Genomic DNA, 18,595 nt, shown 5'->3' with positions numbered 1-18,595 from the left:
CACCTTATTCACTCACTATCACTTCTCCTTAAGCCATCTGTTCTTTGTAAATATGGTAACTGAACAAATAAACCTAACCTGTCTACATCAAATGCATGAATTGTTTTGAAATATATTTAAGAAAGCTTTTTACTGGTATGTCAGCCCATTCATTTTTTCTCATTCTTTTTCACATGTTTAAGTGTCATGAGACTGCCACCCAGTTTCTGTTTGTGGAAGCAGTCCCTGACTTTGCATTTGTTTTTCCAATATTCCAAAGTTGTGCTACTAAAATTTGGGTATTTTTTTTGTAAATTTTGGGCTAATTTCAAATTAAAATTTTGGGTTAATAGTATCTAGTTGCGTAATGCATTCATAGTTTGTTTCCCTGCTGCATTAGTTTAGCTGATATTTCATCAATTCCTGAAGTTCTTTCATCTTTCAGTTCAGTTCCCTCTCAAATTCCTCTCCCAATTTGGTCTTCAATTTCTTCCTCATTCATTTAATTTAATGTTTCAATAATGTCTTGTATTACATCTATTGTTTAATCCAGTTTTTCCAGGTATTCCAGGCTTCCATTGTATCATCATTGTTCCTTATGCATATATGATCCTGTCATATTTTGCCTCTATCTTATCTCATGCCATTCTTTGATTACCAAAGAAGACCTTCACTATGATTTATGACACGGCAACCTTCCAAACAAGAATTTTATTAAAATCATCATTAATAATAGGCTATAAGAGTTTAAAATTATTTATCTGTGATCTCATCACTAAATTATCTCTGCTATAGTTTTTTCCAAATATGTCTGCATAGATTTTCTAAAGGGTGTACTTTTTGGCCAATGGAAATACTTAGGTGGAGAAAAATGTTATGGCCGATGAGGTGGTGGCAAAAGAGCAGGCCAAAGTGGCCCAAGGTATAAAAGCTGAATGTGACGCTGATCTATCTGAGGCCATGCCAATAATGGAGTCAGCTTTAGCAGCACTGAACACGCTCACCCCAGCAGATATTACCATTATTAAGACGATGAAGAATCCACCGAAGGGGATTAAACTAGTGATGGAGGCAGTTTGCATTCTAAAGGTTCTCTAAGCAGAATATTTGAAAACATACTTTTAATCCCAAAAATATGCAACTTGCTCATACAAAATTGTTTTATTTCAGGAAACAAAACCTGATCGCATACCTGATCCTTCTGGCAGTGGGAGAATGATAGAAGATTATTGGGGCCCCTCCAAAAGAATTCTTGGTGACATAAAATTTCTGGATGGGCTTATTAATTTTGACAAAGATAATATTCCCACCAAAGTGATGAAACAGTTGGGTGAAAGAATACTTATTGATCCAGAGTTTGATCCCCAAAAAATTAAATCTGCTTCAACTGCTGCTGAAGGTGATTTGAAAATTCTATTCCAAGTATTGCATTTTCAAATTGTATGAATTTAGAGTTAGATATTGGTCAGAGAATCAGAAAACTTGAAATTGAACACCTTTGATATCCTATTTCGAGCTTTATTTAATTAAGAAAGGTAATATCTGTGTAGTGAATACCTACATAATCCTCATTGTTGATGAAGATATGACTGGGCCATAAAGTAGCTATCTAAATGTTCTATGTGATGTTGTGTTTGGTTTTCAATAAAGTCAAAGATCTTTCTCTAGAAACCATCTGATGGAATGCAAGAATCAAGTCTTTAGTAATGCAGTTTAGATTTATTTTTACCTTCATAACTGAATTAAGTTGCTAATTTGTTGAAATTTGAATAGAATTAATTCTCTGTACCTAAGCTGTTAATTACTGTATCTTGGTGACAGTTTCAACATTTTCAGCATTTATTTTATTTGATATCTCAATTATAATATGGCTGTCAGTAATGGATCCTATTAGCAATGTTGCAAAAAGTACCGACTTATTTATCCAGACCCTTGTGAACTTTCATCTCATTTGTTTTAGTGGAAGGCAAAAAGGAAAGGTGAAGTGATATTTATAGCCAATATACACCTTCAGTCTATTCAATTGTAAATTCAGTTTTACATAATAGCAATGTGACTAATGAATTTTGTGTTATTTTTATGAATTTTGCTGGCAAACAGGATCTTATGGTATGTATTTTATACTTGTAAATTTAGTCAATGTAATTTGCATGATCATATTTTTCCCCAAGTCATTCTAGGTGCACTGTCATTCCTGTAATAATTATCTATGTACATGCTTATTTTTTATGATAAAAGTTTATTTGAGCAAATGAACACCATTATCATTTATGAATCGTAGCAGGAGTGACAAAATGTGGATTGCATGTGTTTCAGTCGCTATAGTTATTAATTATCACAGTTGCAGAAAATGTCATGTCTTCTTTCAATTGAAATTCTTGTTGATTTTCTCCAATCTCATTTTGATGTTATACTAACATTAGATAATAAGATTTTCTTGTACTCATACAATGAGTATTTAATGCTTTTGTGAATTCTCAATAATGTGGCACCATTTACACTAATACCACGTTAGCTATTACCAATTGTTATAAGTAATCAGTAGTACATACAGTAAGTGTCAGACTTTTCAGTTATATTGACCCAAAAATTTAAGTTGGACACTGTAATTTGAAGCATGTTTACACCACTAAAACCCCAAATTCTTTGAGCCAATGCAGTCAGCTGTGCCATGTACACTCCTGACAATGCAAAGAGAACTGAGGCAGAAGTGACAGAAATGTGTTAATTTTTTTGAGTGGTTATTCAGATACACTAATTATACATGGATATTTTCTTTCTATATATTTTTTTACAATCCCTGTTGCCTATTGAGCATTTGTTAAGTCTCAAGGTTTGATTGAGAGCTGTACAAATTTAATGTAACTATAATAGATAATTAATGCTGGATAAAGAGAAACTCATACAGAAAAATGCATAGGAAAAATATAATTATGAACCTTAATAATTATCAAATATTGAAAAATCTGCAGAAAAAATAGAGTAACCAAATTAACTATTAGTTTTAGTTAATGATCAATCTGCTCATGACTGTCTTGAAATTCAGTTGTCCAGGTAAAGGGTTAATTGTACTCTCCTCTCTTTCCAAATCACTCTTCTTGGTGATACAAAATTAAAATATTGGAAAAATTATTTTGAATCGAGAGCAATGAAGCTGTGATTAACAATGAGGAAAGTTTACAATATACTTCCCAATTAATTAGGTTTAAGAATGTTGTGGTGCGTATTAGCATTCATGCATCGAATGATACCCATAGTCTTACTTTTTTGCGTGTTTGATGCAATATACATTCCTGACTAGAAGACAGTATTTGCTGGGTTGTTTACGTTTATTGAAAACTCTAAGACATCACAAGCCATCGAAGCTCGAACTTCACAAAACCCACTATAATATGGAGCTAGAGTTTATTGAAATCTAGAAAAGATATATGATGGAATATTGCAATATTATTAGCAATTAAAAATTCTTAGATGAATTGAATAGAAATGGATCATTATAATTTAATCACTTTTTAATCTAAATATTGTTTGTATTTAATACATTATGTATCCACAGGAAATACATAATTTTTTGCATTTCCTTATTCCTCATTAAAAATTGTCACAATGGCATTTCTTAAAAGATTATTTCATCAATTCAATGTCTTTTTGCCATGCTATTGTTAAATGATGCCAAATGAGAATTCATCTAAACAGAATCACATGCTACTAAATTCTTAAAATTGTGGTGGTTAAAGCATTAAAAGATTGAGAAATAAGATGATCAGTGTTAGCAGTAATGTTTTCACCTCTTCAAACACCTATCTACTCATGGTAACTTATAACTTATAGATGTATAAAAAGGGACAAAAAAGTTAATTTATAAGGAAAGCAGCTACTAAAACTGGTTGTAGTGTTAGCCTTCTGACCTTTAGCCTTCTGAGTAGAACTTTAATTCCTACCAAAAGATCATTCTTAATCTAGAAAAATTTAGTCTTGCTGAAAATAACGGTTAATTAAGAGTAAATAAAGATAATAATAAAATAATTAATACCTTCTTCTCATTTAATAGTTTAAATCATTGGTTTTGAGCCCATCATAAATGAGGTCATGCCGTTTAACATTAATCATACCCTAATGATTTACATTTAAAACAATTCTGTATTCTTTAACCAGTGTGATCTTTTTTTAATTGTGAATTACCAATGCAGAAAGCAGCAACCACATGATGAAAACTCAGCAAGATCAGATGTGGCTATGCTGTTTATAGTGTACTTATGAATTTCCTGAGTACAATCAGTGATTAATAAATAATTTGGTTAAAACTATGCTCTTAATGGAAGGAACATTTGAATGCTAATAAGGATATCCCAGTGAAATGATTTCTTTCCAATTTAGGTTTATGCAAATGGGTAATAGCCATTTCAAAATATGATAAAGTTATCAAAGTGGTGGCGCCCAAAAGGGAAGCACTTGCCGTGGCTGAGGCACAATGCAAAGAAGCAGAGGCTGCACTTGAAATAAAGAGGAAAGAACTTAGAGATATTCAGGCAAAACTTGCTGACTTGGAAGAGGTTTTGGAAAGAAATAAGCAAAGACGATTAGAGTTGGAAGCAGATGTTGACCTCTGCAGCAAGAAACTAGAGAGGGCTGACCAGTTGATTGGGGGTTTGGGTGGTGAACGCTCAAGGTGGGCCACTATGGCATTGAGTTTGGGAGAGGTCTATAGAAATCTTACTGGTAAGTAGCATGTATCTTAAGCGATTCACATTTTCATGAAGTCCTTATAATTCAAATACTATGATTTATTTCTACAATTCATTGACAAAAATATTGCTATCAATATATTCTATTTATTTATTTAGGTGATGTTCTTATTGGAGCTGGTGTGCTGGCTTATCTAGGTCCATTCACAAATCAGTTTCGTGTTGAAACAGTGGAGAAATGGGTTACCCTTTGTCAGTCATTAAATATTGTGTGTTCGACGGATTTTGTATTAATGTCTGTTCTTGGGGACCCTGTTATTATTCGTCAGTGGAATATTTTTGGCTTGCCAACTGATACCTTTTCTGTTGACAATGCAATAATAGCAAAGTAAGTAAGGTTGTATAAAAATTATCATATAATTTCATGGATGGTTAACTTGACCAAATTTTAATTTGCAAAAATCATTCAAGATAAAGAATTCTCTGCCAAGGAAAAATTCCTGCATCCTACTATTAATGAACATTTTCTTAAGAATTGGTAAATATTATCTTATTTATTAGCTAGAAGTGTACTTTTTTCTTAAAACTTTGCTCCTAATACAAATCGTTATTAATATGCTAGAGTTAACAGCTTTCAGAGTATTTATAAACCCTGTTTGCCTTGATTTTGGATGATTCTAAAGGTATAAATATTTGAGCTGATATCATTATTTTTTCTTACCCATCGATTTGCATGTTACAAAATATTCATTACCTAGGCTACATGTTATCTTCATTCAGTATATGTATTTTATGATCAAATTTTACTGCTGCTACCAACATTAGAAAAATCTCTTGTCCATTTTATCTTATCAAAGTATTATTTTACTGCATTATGATGGTAATTTTTACTTTTCAGGAGTGGGATTAAGTTTTTGCTAATTAGATCTCCATAGTTTTCTCAAATATTTTGTATAAATAGTATTTCACCTCTGCTTAGTAAATTTCTTGGCCATTTTGAATGCACTACATTGTATTCATTTTAAGGACAGCTAGAAGATGGCCCTTGATGATTGATCCCCAGATACAAGCCAATAAATGGATTAAAAATATGGAAAAAGCTAATAACCTCTCCATTATCCGTTTAAATGATTCTGATTATGTTCGAGTTCTTGAGGCTGGAATACAATTTGGTCGTCCGGTAAGTGGTTTTTCAAATCTGTTGTTTAAAGCAAGAGATTTAAGTTATGGAAGTTAATTTTGCATTTAACTCTATATTTAGTTTAGCTGATTAGCATTCTGTGATTTTTGTTACAAACCTGCTTGAGTTTCTTTATGAATCTTGTTTAATTGGCTTAGTTTTTTATGTTCCATCAAGGTAATTCAGAAATTAAGTTATTAAGATAGATGGTTGCTCTTGAATTTTCTTCAGCAAAATACTTGTGAATATTTTTAGCAGTCTCTCAGCTTAGGGTAGGTTTTTGGTGGGACCCTTGAGCAACACACTACTTATCTTCCTAAGCCCTAATGAACATGACACAAAATATTCTTAAACCTAATAAAACAATAACTCATTCTTTAGTGCTGCATGCTTTCCACCTCCCATAATTTAATCCAAAGTGCCTATTCCTCCCTCCACTTCACTTTCCTAGAATTTTCCTATCTATATCATCTTCATCATCCCATTTTTTCTCAGTATCTCTTGCATCTACTTGTCTTGTCTGTTTTGAAAGACTCCCTACAGTTATCTCCCATCATTAGGCATAAACTTCATAATTTATTTTCCTTTCCGTCCCTTTTTTTATTCTTCTTCACACCCACATCTCAAAGACTCCCAATCTATCCTTATTCTCCTGCCTCAACAACCAAGCTTCTGAACTATACAAACTATGGCCCATGCTAAATTTTTACCTTGTCTTTTCTTTTCATCTTTACGTATGATGCCTTTCATCAACTCCCACCTCTGAGTGAACAATTTTTTACCTAGTACAAATCTTCTTTTATTGACCCAAATACTCTGGCCACCCTCATCTGAAACACTTCCCAAATAAGTAAACTGTTTTAACTGTTCATATTTGCCCCCCCCCCCCTAAGTTTAATGATTATCTTAGTCTTCATGTTTCTTTAGAATCTCTTGACCTATGTTTTTCATGATTAATTCTCATCCCATACCTATAAAATTGAGTTTAACATGTGCTAAGTAATAATTGTAACCTTTTGGTTGACTGACTAATGCTTGATCTTATGCAAATCTGTTTGAAGAGTCCCCATCTACTTACACTCCAGCCTCCAGCCATTCCCATACCTTCTTTAACTAAATCCTCTGCATATAAATTGAAAAGAACTGATAATAACAGATATCCCTGTCTTACTCCCCTGCCTAGCATGTCCCATCCAGATTCTCCAGGAACTATCCACACCTGTACATTCTGAGACATGTACAGGTGCTGGATAAGTTGTCTATTTCTCAAATGTACTCCTATTATGTTAGACTTACATATTTATATCATCCCTGTCAATATTGAAGGGTTTTATCAAAATGTTTTAAGATTGATGTTTTGCCTAAGACAGATAAATGCTGAAAATAAATGTAAATTATTCAGTATGGCCAGATTTTTTGAGTAATTCTTTGCATTTGATCCCAGGGATTGGGATGTGCACATTATTTCCATTGCTACTTCCTTAGTCGATTAGCTCATTTTGATAGACTCCTAGGCCTCAGGAGCTGATACAGGTGGGGCTGCAGGGAGCACTCATCCCCTGAAGAATGGAAGAGGGGGAACATTTGGCTTGAAAGTCTACATCTTTTTGCCATTGTTGTTTTGAATTTCTTTCATGTGTAAAAATCCAATTATTTCCAGTTAATATTTTTTTAATCTACTGTGCTACAATGGTTATTTAACCATAATTTATCTTTCCCTCACTTCTTGATATTGAATAATTTTTAGATTAATTACATTCATATTTATTTCAGGACAATTACTGAGGGAATCAACAGAAAACATGTGCATAAAATATATGATCAAAAATTTTATAAACTACATTTATTGGGGGTTAAACCATAATTTCACATCACCATATCACCAAAATCCTGTTTCTGTCCCTCTATATCCTCTGATATATCTTTATAGATATTTTAAATTGAAGTGAAGCAGATATGTTGAGGATTGATTATTATCATTTTGGTCATGATACAATTTTGCAAATACTTTCAAAGTGTATTTTGGAAATTGGCTGACGTAATTCTTTGATGAATAAATTTAACAGCTTTTGGACCAGAAGTATTTCAATTTTTAATTATTCTATGAATAGGGAAACTATATTTATTTCGCAAGATTTTATAGTCTTTTAATTATAACTTGTATTGTTTTTATTGTGATTTATGGATTCATTTCACATAATAAATTGCGCTCTGATATTTCAACTTAAATAATAAATATGCTGATAGTGTAACTACTTGCCTTGCTACAGAGAGCCAGTGTAATTGCTGCATGGCCATTGTAAGTAGGTATGGTTTACATATTCAACTGTTTATTAATCTTATATCAGGTACTATTGGAGAATATTGGAGAAGAATTAGATGCTGTGCTGGAGCCTTTACTTCAGAAGCAGACATTTAGGCAGGGTGGCACTCTTTGTATCAAGCTTGGTGATTCAGTGGTGGAGTATTCACATGAATTCAGGTAAATGCCTCAACAGTCAACCAATGAAATGTAAATTTCCCCAATTTAGATAACACTGCCTTCTTTTTATCCATTTCATGCAATATTCGAGTAGCTAATATTGTATCTGTTTGATTGAATTTCCACATAATGTATATCCAAGCTTCACAAGAGATATATTCAGTGAATAATTTGGCATGACACATTAAGGCCTTTACTTACTTTGCACTACAGTTACCTCTGTGAAGATTTCCTTTGACCATAGCATGCAAATAAATTTTCTCTATCTTTAATTATGTATCTATCTACTTATTCAAGAATTATTTTCATCACTGCACCACTCATGGGGTGCAAGAACCTAGCCATTGATACACTGGTTCCCATTAGATCACTGAAGTTATGCCTAGTTGAGCCCCAATGGAGGTTGTATGGGTAATCTGCATACCTTTATCATGGTGCTCTTGTTCCCTGTCTACATGTGGCAGACATTTTAAACATGGGTTGTACAATGGACCAAGAGGTTAACCACCTGGGGTTCCTCTCAAAGGCCAAAAACACCAACAATTAATCAATCACTCATGTTGCCATGATGGTGAGGTGAAAGTCTACTGCCTAATTTTTAATGCTGGAACTGACAGCGTTGATGTTAGGGTCATGACTGAGGATATGGTTTATATCAATTCCTCAACATTCATTCCATGTTTCAGCCAGTCCAACCACACAGCTAGCGTCCTGGGCCAGCTGTGGGTAAACCTAAGGTAGTCACAGATGAATGAGGAAAACTTGATCCGACTAAATGCTGTCAATCAAAGAGTGTTTTTTTCAGAATTCACCTATTTATCCTGCTGTTTCTGATGTTGATGTATCACATAGTATTTTGATAGCTATGCTTTTAATATTCAATGCCTTGTACTGAGCTCTTGAAATTTGAACTTGTTCATGATTCTCATAATCTTGCCATATTGTGCTAATGTGAACAATGGCTTTCTTACAAAGAATTTTCTGCTTTTAGCATATCTGGGTGTTCTGTTGGTATCTTGTTATATCCCAGCTTTCATGAGAGCAATAATTTTTATTTTATCTAAACATATCTCGTAATGCTGTTTCCATAAATTCCAATGAAACATTCATTTTAATGCCAAAGAGATTTTGAGTATATAATATGTACTGTTTCCTTGTAAAGCTTGTCTATGGAATTACATCATATTGGTTTCCTCAAAGTGACTCACAGTTATTTTTAAGCAAATTTTTCTGTAGATTTGAGTTACTATTCAGCTCTTGTGGATCTTTACAAGTTATCCATCACAAGTGATTTCAGGTTATCCCTCACAAGTGATTTCAGTTGTGGTATGCTTACCAGCATTGCATACAGGGATGATTTTACCAATCTATTGGAGTATTTTAGCCTCACCAGTAATGTTCATTTGCCCACAAACTGCTGAAATACTTCCAGATGATATAATCTTTAATTTCAATCCCATTTTAATGATCACCTCAGTTATTGACCCCAACTTATTAGAGTTGTTCCAATTGTTGTCTAAATTCACCATTATCCAATTATCATGTGTGAAATTTCAATCCATGCTTTTTTTTCTGTATTCATTATAAAAATTTTAAATTATTTAATATTGAAGACTGATTAAATGTTTTTTAGTATCTTATTCTATTGCCAGCTTGAGTATTTTTCATTAAAAGTATACTAAGCTGAGAACTGCAATGAAATAATAGAGAGGTGTGATCCATTGATTAGAATTGGAGGTTACATTAGGATTCACTGTAATGAGATAAAATTTATGAATATTTCTGAAGAGTGAGCATTAATGCTGACTTTAGTGTTCAACTTTTCATATTTTAGTTTCACTTTTTTACCACTTGCCAGTTTATGTTGGGAAAGTTTTGATCGGTTGAAATAATTATGGTATATTTTCAGTAAATATCCCTTCTCAGACATTAGTTTAACTGTCCGGTCCATAACCAAACTTTCACCATTTGTTCTATAATTGAGTACCCGGGTACCCACATACTGCTGTCAGGAATGACAGCAAAAGGTAGTACTCAGTGGGCTGAAGCAGCAACAAGGGAACATCAAGTTGCCAGGCATAATGTTGTGCGACAGAGATATGGACCTAATGGGAACACCAACATGCTGTCATTTCGTGACACAATCACATTATTTTTCACTTAATGGCTATTATCATAATGCGTCATATGAATAAAAAAGCAAGCTCAACATATGCACAGCATACAATGAAAAAATCCAGGGGAAAAACCACTTGTATGGAAGTTTTGAGTTTTAGGAATTTTATGCATTCCTGACTTTTCTGATAAACTCTGGTGCCAGTAACTCAAATACTAACAATGCAAGGGAAATGTGGAAGTCTTACTCATATCCATTGTACCGTGCAGTATTGGGGATTAATCGCTTCTGGAACATTGTGCATTTTATTCATTTTGATGATGTCAATACTCGAGCTCACTGCATGGCAAGAGGCAAGACCTTTGAACAATGCTCAATAATAATGTGGGAAAGTATTATAAGCCAACAGAGCATCAGAGCACCAGGATCGAACTAAATTTACTCAATATATTCCATCAAAGCCAGCCAAGTATGGAATCAAAGTATCTACATCTACATGATACCCCACAAGCTGTCACAAGGGCATGTGGTGGGGGGTGTTAGGTCACCACCCATGAATAGGAAAAATACCACATGCAAAATGAACAACATGAAAAACTACACCCACAGCGGCGTATAGACTCATTCAAAAATCCCTTCATCTAGCACTCATGCAAGCACATATAGCATAAACAAACAAACAGCTGCACCCCAGGATGCAGCACAAAAGCCATCCAACAATCTGCAAGCCAGAACAGAAGTAAGAAGGCAAAACTCCACCACCACATGAACATGCAACACAAAACGCTCTCCCTCCCAGTGAGACTGAAAGGCAGGGAATGTGACCCAACGTTGCAGGTAGTGGGCGGGTCCTCCCACGGAGAGGGATGAGTGGTTGAAGGGGAGACTTAAAAACAGATGAACAGAACACTAATGAGGTCATTCGGAAAGAATGGGTTACGACAATAAAATACAGGAGGTTAGTGAAAGAGCATGCAATTGAGTTGAAATAATTATTCCCTAGATGCGGAGGGTGGTAAGTGGAATTTTGGCTATCTATAATGCTGCAGTTGCTATCCCATATTGTCCGTGGTAAGGAGTCCTTGAGTCTGCTAGTTCTGGCATCTATTTCCCAAATTTTATAAACATGATCCAAGCGACCAATGTATGTTGGAGTGCGAATAATATGCGAGACCTTGGTATGGTGAAAGTATGGTGAATATGTGATGCTGAAACTTCGTATACACTTGCTGGACATCTTTACACTGGAAAATCGAGTGCCGGGCACGATAAAAATGTTGTTGAGAGAGTTGTCAAAGACTTGGTGGCACCATACAAAGGATCCGGTAGAAATATTACAATGGATTATTAGTTCACTACTCTGCCATTGGCAAAATGTTTACTATCCTGGGATTCAACCATTGTTGGCACTTTGAAGAAAAATAAGCTGTACATTCCACCAGCAATGGTTGCATTGAAAACAAGAGAAGAATTATCCACTGTGTTTGGCTTTCATAAAAAAGTAACCATGTGCGGTTATGTGCCAAAAATATCAAGACAGTAATTATACTATCATCAATGCATCAGGGCGAAAAGATTGGTGATGGTGCAAAGAAAAAACACAAAATTATTGAATTTTGTAATTGGTCAAAAGCTGGAGTGGACATGATGAATAAAATGCTTGGTAGATATATGACAAAAAGGTCAACTCGCAGGTGGCCTCTGGCTTTTTTCTACAATATTCTCGATATTGCCTGCCTTGCAGCATATATTCTTTATTTTGGGAATAATAAATTGCTCTCGAAAAAACTTCTGAACGACCATTTTTTTATTTCAACTGGGAAGAGAGGTGCATACCTACTCCTTAAATCATTCAAATAATGCGCAAATCATTAGACATTTCGTAACCAAAGTGGCGAATGAAAGTTTTTTGGGTCAACCATGAATTCACATGCACAGCAGCTAACAGCCAGGAAACCTCAGGCACAGTTAGATTCAACCAGAAGGAAAAAATTACTGGTGCATGCCGTATTTGTCTCCAGAGTGAATTCAAAAAACGTTGCAAAACTCGAAAGCCATGTTCCGTATTTGAGTTCGCTGTTTGTGATGAATGTTGTAATACAACCACGACATGTGAAGAGTGTGCAAAATAATTAAATGTTTGTTATTTACAATAATTAAATGCTAGTTTTTTTTAATGGAGCTGTGTTATTATAAATAAAAGAAAGAATAACTAAAATAAAAAAAATGGAATGAAGTTTTTTTACCTTCTATATTTACCATTGTTTATAATAAAAATTGCTTAAATGAAGGAAATTACAAATGATACTTTTGATTATGTATTCGGAAGTCTAGTTACATGAACACTTTGATAAACGGTCTCTTTAGTGTGTATAAACCTGGCTTTCAAACCTTAGTGGGTACCCGGGTATTTGGTCATGACAGAGGGGGTATTTAGTTTGATAGTTAATAAATGTTATTAAATCATTGATCGCAAAAAATTTTTATGAAAAATTGGTGTGAAACTACTTCAATTTTGGGGACCTGGGCTGTCATAAAATTTTTTTTTAGGGAAAGTCAATTAATTCTATCTGCAAATATGAAATGAATACCCGGGTACCCAGTTATGGACCGAACAGTTAAATATGTTCCTCAGAATTTATTTATTATTCCTTCTTGTAGGCATGAATACCAAATTGTTTTAAATAATGAACTATTTAGATGACTATAACTGTGTATGCAAGTGTAAGGTTTATTGCTAATTACAATTATATATTATTACAGGTTTTACATCACCACCAAACTCCCAAATCCTCATTATTTGCCTGAAGTGGCAGTGAAAGTCACATTAGTTAATTTTATGATTACACCAATTGGATTACATGATCAGTTGCTGGGAATAATTGTAGCCAAGGAACAGCCAGATCTTGAGGAGGAGAAAAATGTTTTAATACTTCAAGGGGCTGAAAATAAAAGGTTGGCATTTTTTTTGAGTTTCTTGAATGTGGAATCATGATTTCTCCATTAATTTTTCTATGATTCTTCTATCTAATTAGAAATTTTAGAGGAACAAGTATGTATAATACATTAAAAGTTCCTGATTTAATATACTCGTACATATTTCTGGTCTGAGGAGAGGATAGAATAGAATGCTGTTAACTTTTATTTTCAGAAAAAATTATTTAAAATATGCCTAGTGGGAGTCATACAGGTAACATAATTATTTATAAAGTATGCTGTGTATAAAATTTGCTTGCCCTCCTTGGAACACCCTTATTCCTTGGTATTGCTTGTTATACTTGGAAATTGTCTTAAGTCTTGAGGGAATAGCACTGGCACAAAATCTTTTCCAGCACTTCTGGTAAAAAAGATTTGCCATAGATGTTGATGTTCCTAGGAGTATCCTAATCTTTTGGCTCTTGACTGGCTGATATTTAGACTGGTTGTCATTGAAGAGCAGATTCTGAATAGGTTTTTCAGTTCATAAACATTTATTGTGCCAGAGACATCTGTAGTTCAGGTAGGGTATTGTTGAAATATTATTTACTTCTATGCAAGTACATATTTAGTATGTAAACCTAAAATATTAGTTAGTGTAAGCCAGATATGATCCAGAATATGAAGCAATTAAAATTTTTTACTTGAAAACAAAAACATGGGAAAACCTTTGCTGTAATGTACTTTCTGCCCTCAGCAGTACAAAAATATTTTTGTACTACTCAGGGTATTGTACTGTAAATAAATAATGATATGAATTGCCAGTATTCTCAAGTTCTAGTAAAGCTTCATGAAAACTTAGAAATTATAAACATTTTATAATGCAGTGAATTAATGCTTACATATATGAAAGGCATGTCTCGTCTTTTTGAAATTCTAAGGCATGATTTTTACCCAGTGCATTTAAATGATTACATGGAATGCATATTTCACCATAAAATATAATGTAGGAGTAAAGAATCCTTAATTGAAGACATAAATACAAAAATACCTCCCAGGATGTCAGTTAAGTATTCAACTGATGAGTCAGGTATTAGATTTATAGTATAAATACTCATCTAGGATGCATTGTTTCATTTGCATATGCATAAACAAGCTTTCAAGTTGTTGTCTTTTCCCACCTTCCAAGATTTACTTGCATAATACCACTTTAAAATCTTTCATTTAGACAGCTTAAGTCCTTGGAAGATACAATTTTACAAGTCCTCTCCACATCAACGGGCAATATTTTGGAGGATGAGACAGCAGTGGCTGCTCTAAGCAGTTCAAAATCACTAGCTGATGATATTAAAGAGAAGCAAGCAACATCAGAAGAAACTGAGCGTTCAATTGATGCAGCACGACTGGCATATGCTCCACTTGCATTACGTGTCGCTGCTCTATTCTTTTGTGTGACTAGTTTGTCTTCTGTTGATCCTATGTATCAGTATTCCTTAGTATGGTGAGTATGGCATTAATTTTGGTGGGTTTCCAATTTTGTACTGCATGAGGAGATTTTCCTAATTTATTAAGATGCATATTTGAACTTATTGTTAAACATGAGTAAATTAGCCATATGGCCCCTTGATCTCTCTCAATTGTACGTCTAAATTTCAGTGTAGGTAAAACAGTTAAAATTTGTTATTTTAATCTTGCTTTTTTCTAAATAACGTATAATTCACAGCTAAAAGCAGTGCTTGACCTAGACAAAACTCGACCCAGTTTAGTATGCTTTTTGGTATAGATAGATCAAAATGTATTTATAATGAAATCTAAAGCAATGATCTCATCCCATGACTCACACACAATGTTTATTCCTAAATATCCTCTTGATTAATTATTCCGCATTAGTGATATATGAATGTCAAAGTTTGGTTTATTCATTATAGAGTTGTTACCATGATACTATTGTCTTGGAAATAAGCTCCACTTTCCCCAAGACACATCTACTTTTGGCTATTAATAGGCTCTATGAATATGTGAAAATAGGATATAACACCAATGGATGAAGCATCTTAATGTTGAATCACTGGACCTATTTTGAACTTTAGTTTATGCTTTCTCTGCTTGATGCAGTCAATCAACCTAATCTCAGGTTCCTTTCTCATGATGAGGAAAAGAGAGTTTATAGCCCATAACAATCATATAGCATAGGTTACTCTCTCCCTAACTTATTTACTTTGTCAGTGGTAGATTGGTAGAGAAAAGAAAGATCAAGACTTTTATGCTATTAAAGCTCCACTCTGTGAGGGAAAGTGAATGGTGGAAGCAGAACTGGTCACTTTTTGAGATGGGGGAGGCAGGAGGTGGAGTTGATAATCATACAGAGAAGAAGAGTTGTATTGATATTTTACCATATTTGGTAGGTTTTGGATGGACAAATACTTAAAAACAAAACATTTCTTTGTGTCTCCTCAGAAAATCCACCTTGATATCCAACATTACAGTGAATTATTCCTCAAAGCTATGCTTATTCTACCTCCCTTTATTCCATTCAACATTCCTATTCTTTACATACCCGTTTCTTGCTTACCTAATGTTCTCCCATCTATCACAGGCTTCAACATCCAATTGCCAATCAAAAACCCCTGCATCTACATTTCCTGCCTCCATTGAATTCCTCCCAACAATCGCCTCTTCTCTCCTATCAAATCCATCACCTTCTCGTTTCTTTTACTTTTCATCAATTTTACCTCTTCTATCCTTTTCCATACTGATATTTCAAAAGCCTCCAATCTTCATTTATCATCTTGCTTCCATAACCATGCTTTTGTGCCAAACATAGCCCCACTCCATAGCTAAATTTCAATTAATCTTTTCTTAACATCCTTACTCAACTTCTGTGCCATCAATTCCTTTCCTTCTTGTGAAAGCCTATCACCTACTGCAATTTCTTCTGATATCCCTACTACTTTGACCATCTTGGTCTATAATACTTCAAATCTGGGTAAACTGCTCCACCTGCTCTAGTTTTTACCCTCCTATTTTAAATTTAACTTAGCCTCTTTCTTTCTCGAATACTTCATATTCTTTGTTTTATTTACATTGACTCTCATCCTATGCTGATCACACCAATTTTACAATGTGCCCAGCAATGCATGTACTCCCTTGGCTGAATAGCTAATTAAATCTTGATCATCTGCAAACCTAACTTATTTTATGGGTTCCTGACCAACATGTATTCATAGCTACAGTTCTTCTCATGCCTCTTTAACCATTTTTTCCACATATGTGTTGAAAATCAGGGGTGATAACGGGCACCTTTGTGTTACTCTTCTTCTTAACACTGTCCATCCTGACTCTCCATCTGTTACTTGCACCAGAGTAGTAGTAGGTACATGTTGCAAATAGGTCGCCTATTCCCAATTTACTCTATCGTATGCCTAATTGAAAGATAAACAAGCAAATATATCCTTTCAATTCAAAAATTTCAGAGTGTAAAAATCATTCGCCTTAATTGGGATCTGGTCAAGGCGAATGATTTTTACCGCCTTGACCAGGATGCCGGTCAAGGCAGATGACTCGGTTAAAAGTTACTATTGCGGTATCTCCTGCAGTTTCTTGGAAATATATCCTCATTGTATTCTATGTTCCTTTATATTAGTTACCTACCTCATTACTATGGAATTTCCAGAACCCAATCATCTCCTAAGTAATCATTTGTCCTCTCTTAATCCTCATATTAATGATCATAAATACCACCTCAGATACATGCAAAATCAAACTATTTTGCCATAGTCCTTACATATGGCTGCCTTTCTTTTTTTGCAATGGGATCTGGCACTATCTAATGAAATCTTCCAGCCACGTTCCTCCCTCATAAATAATATGAATTAATCCACAAAAACTTTTTCTTCCTAATTTCCCTAAACCCAAAATCAGTTCTTTAAGAATGCTATCCATCCCCATGGACTTATTTGATTTCAATTCCCTCAATGCCCTTTCTATCTTGCCATCAAATAAGCCTAGTCCTAAGCTTTCCTCAAATACATTAATTTTGACAAATTGCTTTACCATATATTCCCTATGTATTCTATCCATCTCTATTGAATCTTTCCTCATTTCATCAATAATATTCCTGATATAACAGTTAAATTGTACATGGGTTTTCTCTCCTTACTTCCTGGTATTGCTTTGACCTTCCTGTACCATGCACCAATTTCATCCTTTGTAAATTTTCCAAATCCTCACCTTGCATCTTCTGTAGCATTTCTCATTCTATCCAATTAATTTCCTGCCTCATTTTATTATTTATCTCTTCATACTTTCTCTCACCTATATATTTCATCTTTCATTTCCTTTTCTCTTCAATTTCCTAACCATTGCATCTTTAATCCATATTATTTTCTATTTACTATTACTATTGTTTTGTGCGTGGTTTTTGATATCCCTATTTTATTATAATGTATTCCCATTTTTATTTTATTGTACTTGTCTCCCTGTCCTCCCTCACAATTTTCACTACTGCCTCCTGGCACTCCTTCATTTTTGTTGTGATTGACCCTGTCTACTTCTTTCTTTGTATGAGTTCTTGTTGGCATGTAGATCTGAATAAAGACCAAGTTCATTGGTTCAATTTTTACTTCTACTAATAATTTTATATCATTCACTTGCTCTATGCTTACTATGCTTCTTCCTAAGATTTTGTTTAATATTATGGCCACCCCTAGCTGACTCTCTTCCCCCTGCTGTATATTACTCTGTAAATATCACTCAAGTAATCCCCACTATCCCTTCATCAGACCTTGAACTGCTCTGAAATATTTATGCGTATATTCCCTCTCAACATCCTGATTTATATTTTCTAATTTCCCTGTCTTCAACATTGTCCTAACATTCCAAGTCCTTATGCTAACTAGTTTGTCCACTTGTTTGTCTTTTATGCTGCTGCTGTTGAACTAGGTTTGCAAGGATTTTGTGAGATGATGGCAGCAGAAGCCTTTTCACACTGCCGAGCTTGACGTACAGTACTGCCCATGGGCCCAAAGCAATGGGCTTAAGGTTATTCAATAAACTTCCCCATGAAATAAAATATGAAACAAAAGTACCTGTTTTCAAGAAAAAGCTGTATAACCTTTTAAACAATAATATGTTCTATTCTGTAAATGAATACCTTGAATTGTCGCTATGCCTCTATTCTGGCTTAAACAATTAATATGTAATTATACTAGTGTATTGGTATGTATATGTATGACCCA

At 34.2% G+C, this 18,595-nt stretch overlaps 1 protein-coding gene across 1 annotated transcript in view; it reads left to right on the top strand.

The window, feature by feature from the left end:
• Dhc36C (Dynein heavy chain at 36C) overlaps positions 1-18,595 on the top strand; it is an 86,232-nt gene that overhangs the window by 41,848 nt on the left and 25,789 nt on the right. Inside the window, exons 34-41 of the mRNA XM_071585851.1 lie at positions 841-1,068; positions 1,150-1,378; positions 4,357-4,698; positions 4,824-5,052; positions 5,691-5,844; positions 8,193-8,326; positions 13,206-13,397; positions 14,587-14,859. Coding sequence (XP_071441952.1) covers positions 841-1,068; positions 1,150-1,378; positions 4,357-4,698; positions 4,824-5,052; positions 5,691-5,844; positions 8,193-8,326; positions 13,206-13,397; positions 14,587-14,859 — 1,781 coding nt within the window. The remainder of the gene's footprint in view (positions 1-840; positions 1,069-1,149; positions 1,379-4,356; positions 4,699-4,823; positions 5,053-5,690; positions 5,845-8,192; positions 8,327-13,205; positions 13,398-14,586; positions 14,860-18,595) is intronic.

The sequence above is a fragment of the Hetaerina americana genome, unplaced genomic scaffold (genome assembly GCF_022747635.1).
Source record: "Hetaerina americana unplaced genomic scaffold, ioHetAmer1.1.p SCAF_1, whole genome shotgun sequence".
NCBI lineage: Eukaryota > Metazoa > Arthropoda > Insecta > Odonata > Calopterygidae > Hetaerina > Hetaerina americana.
Note: the sequence above shows the minus strand (reverse complement) of the source record. Positions and strands in the feature narration are given on the sequence as shown.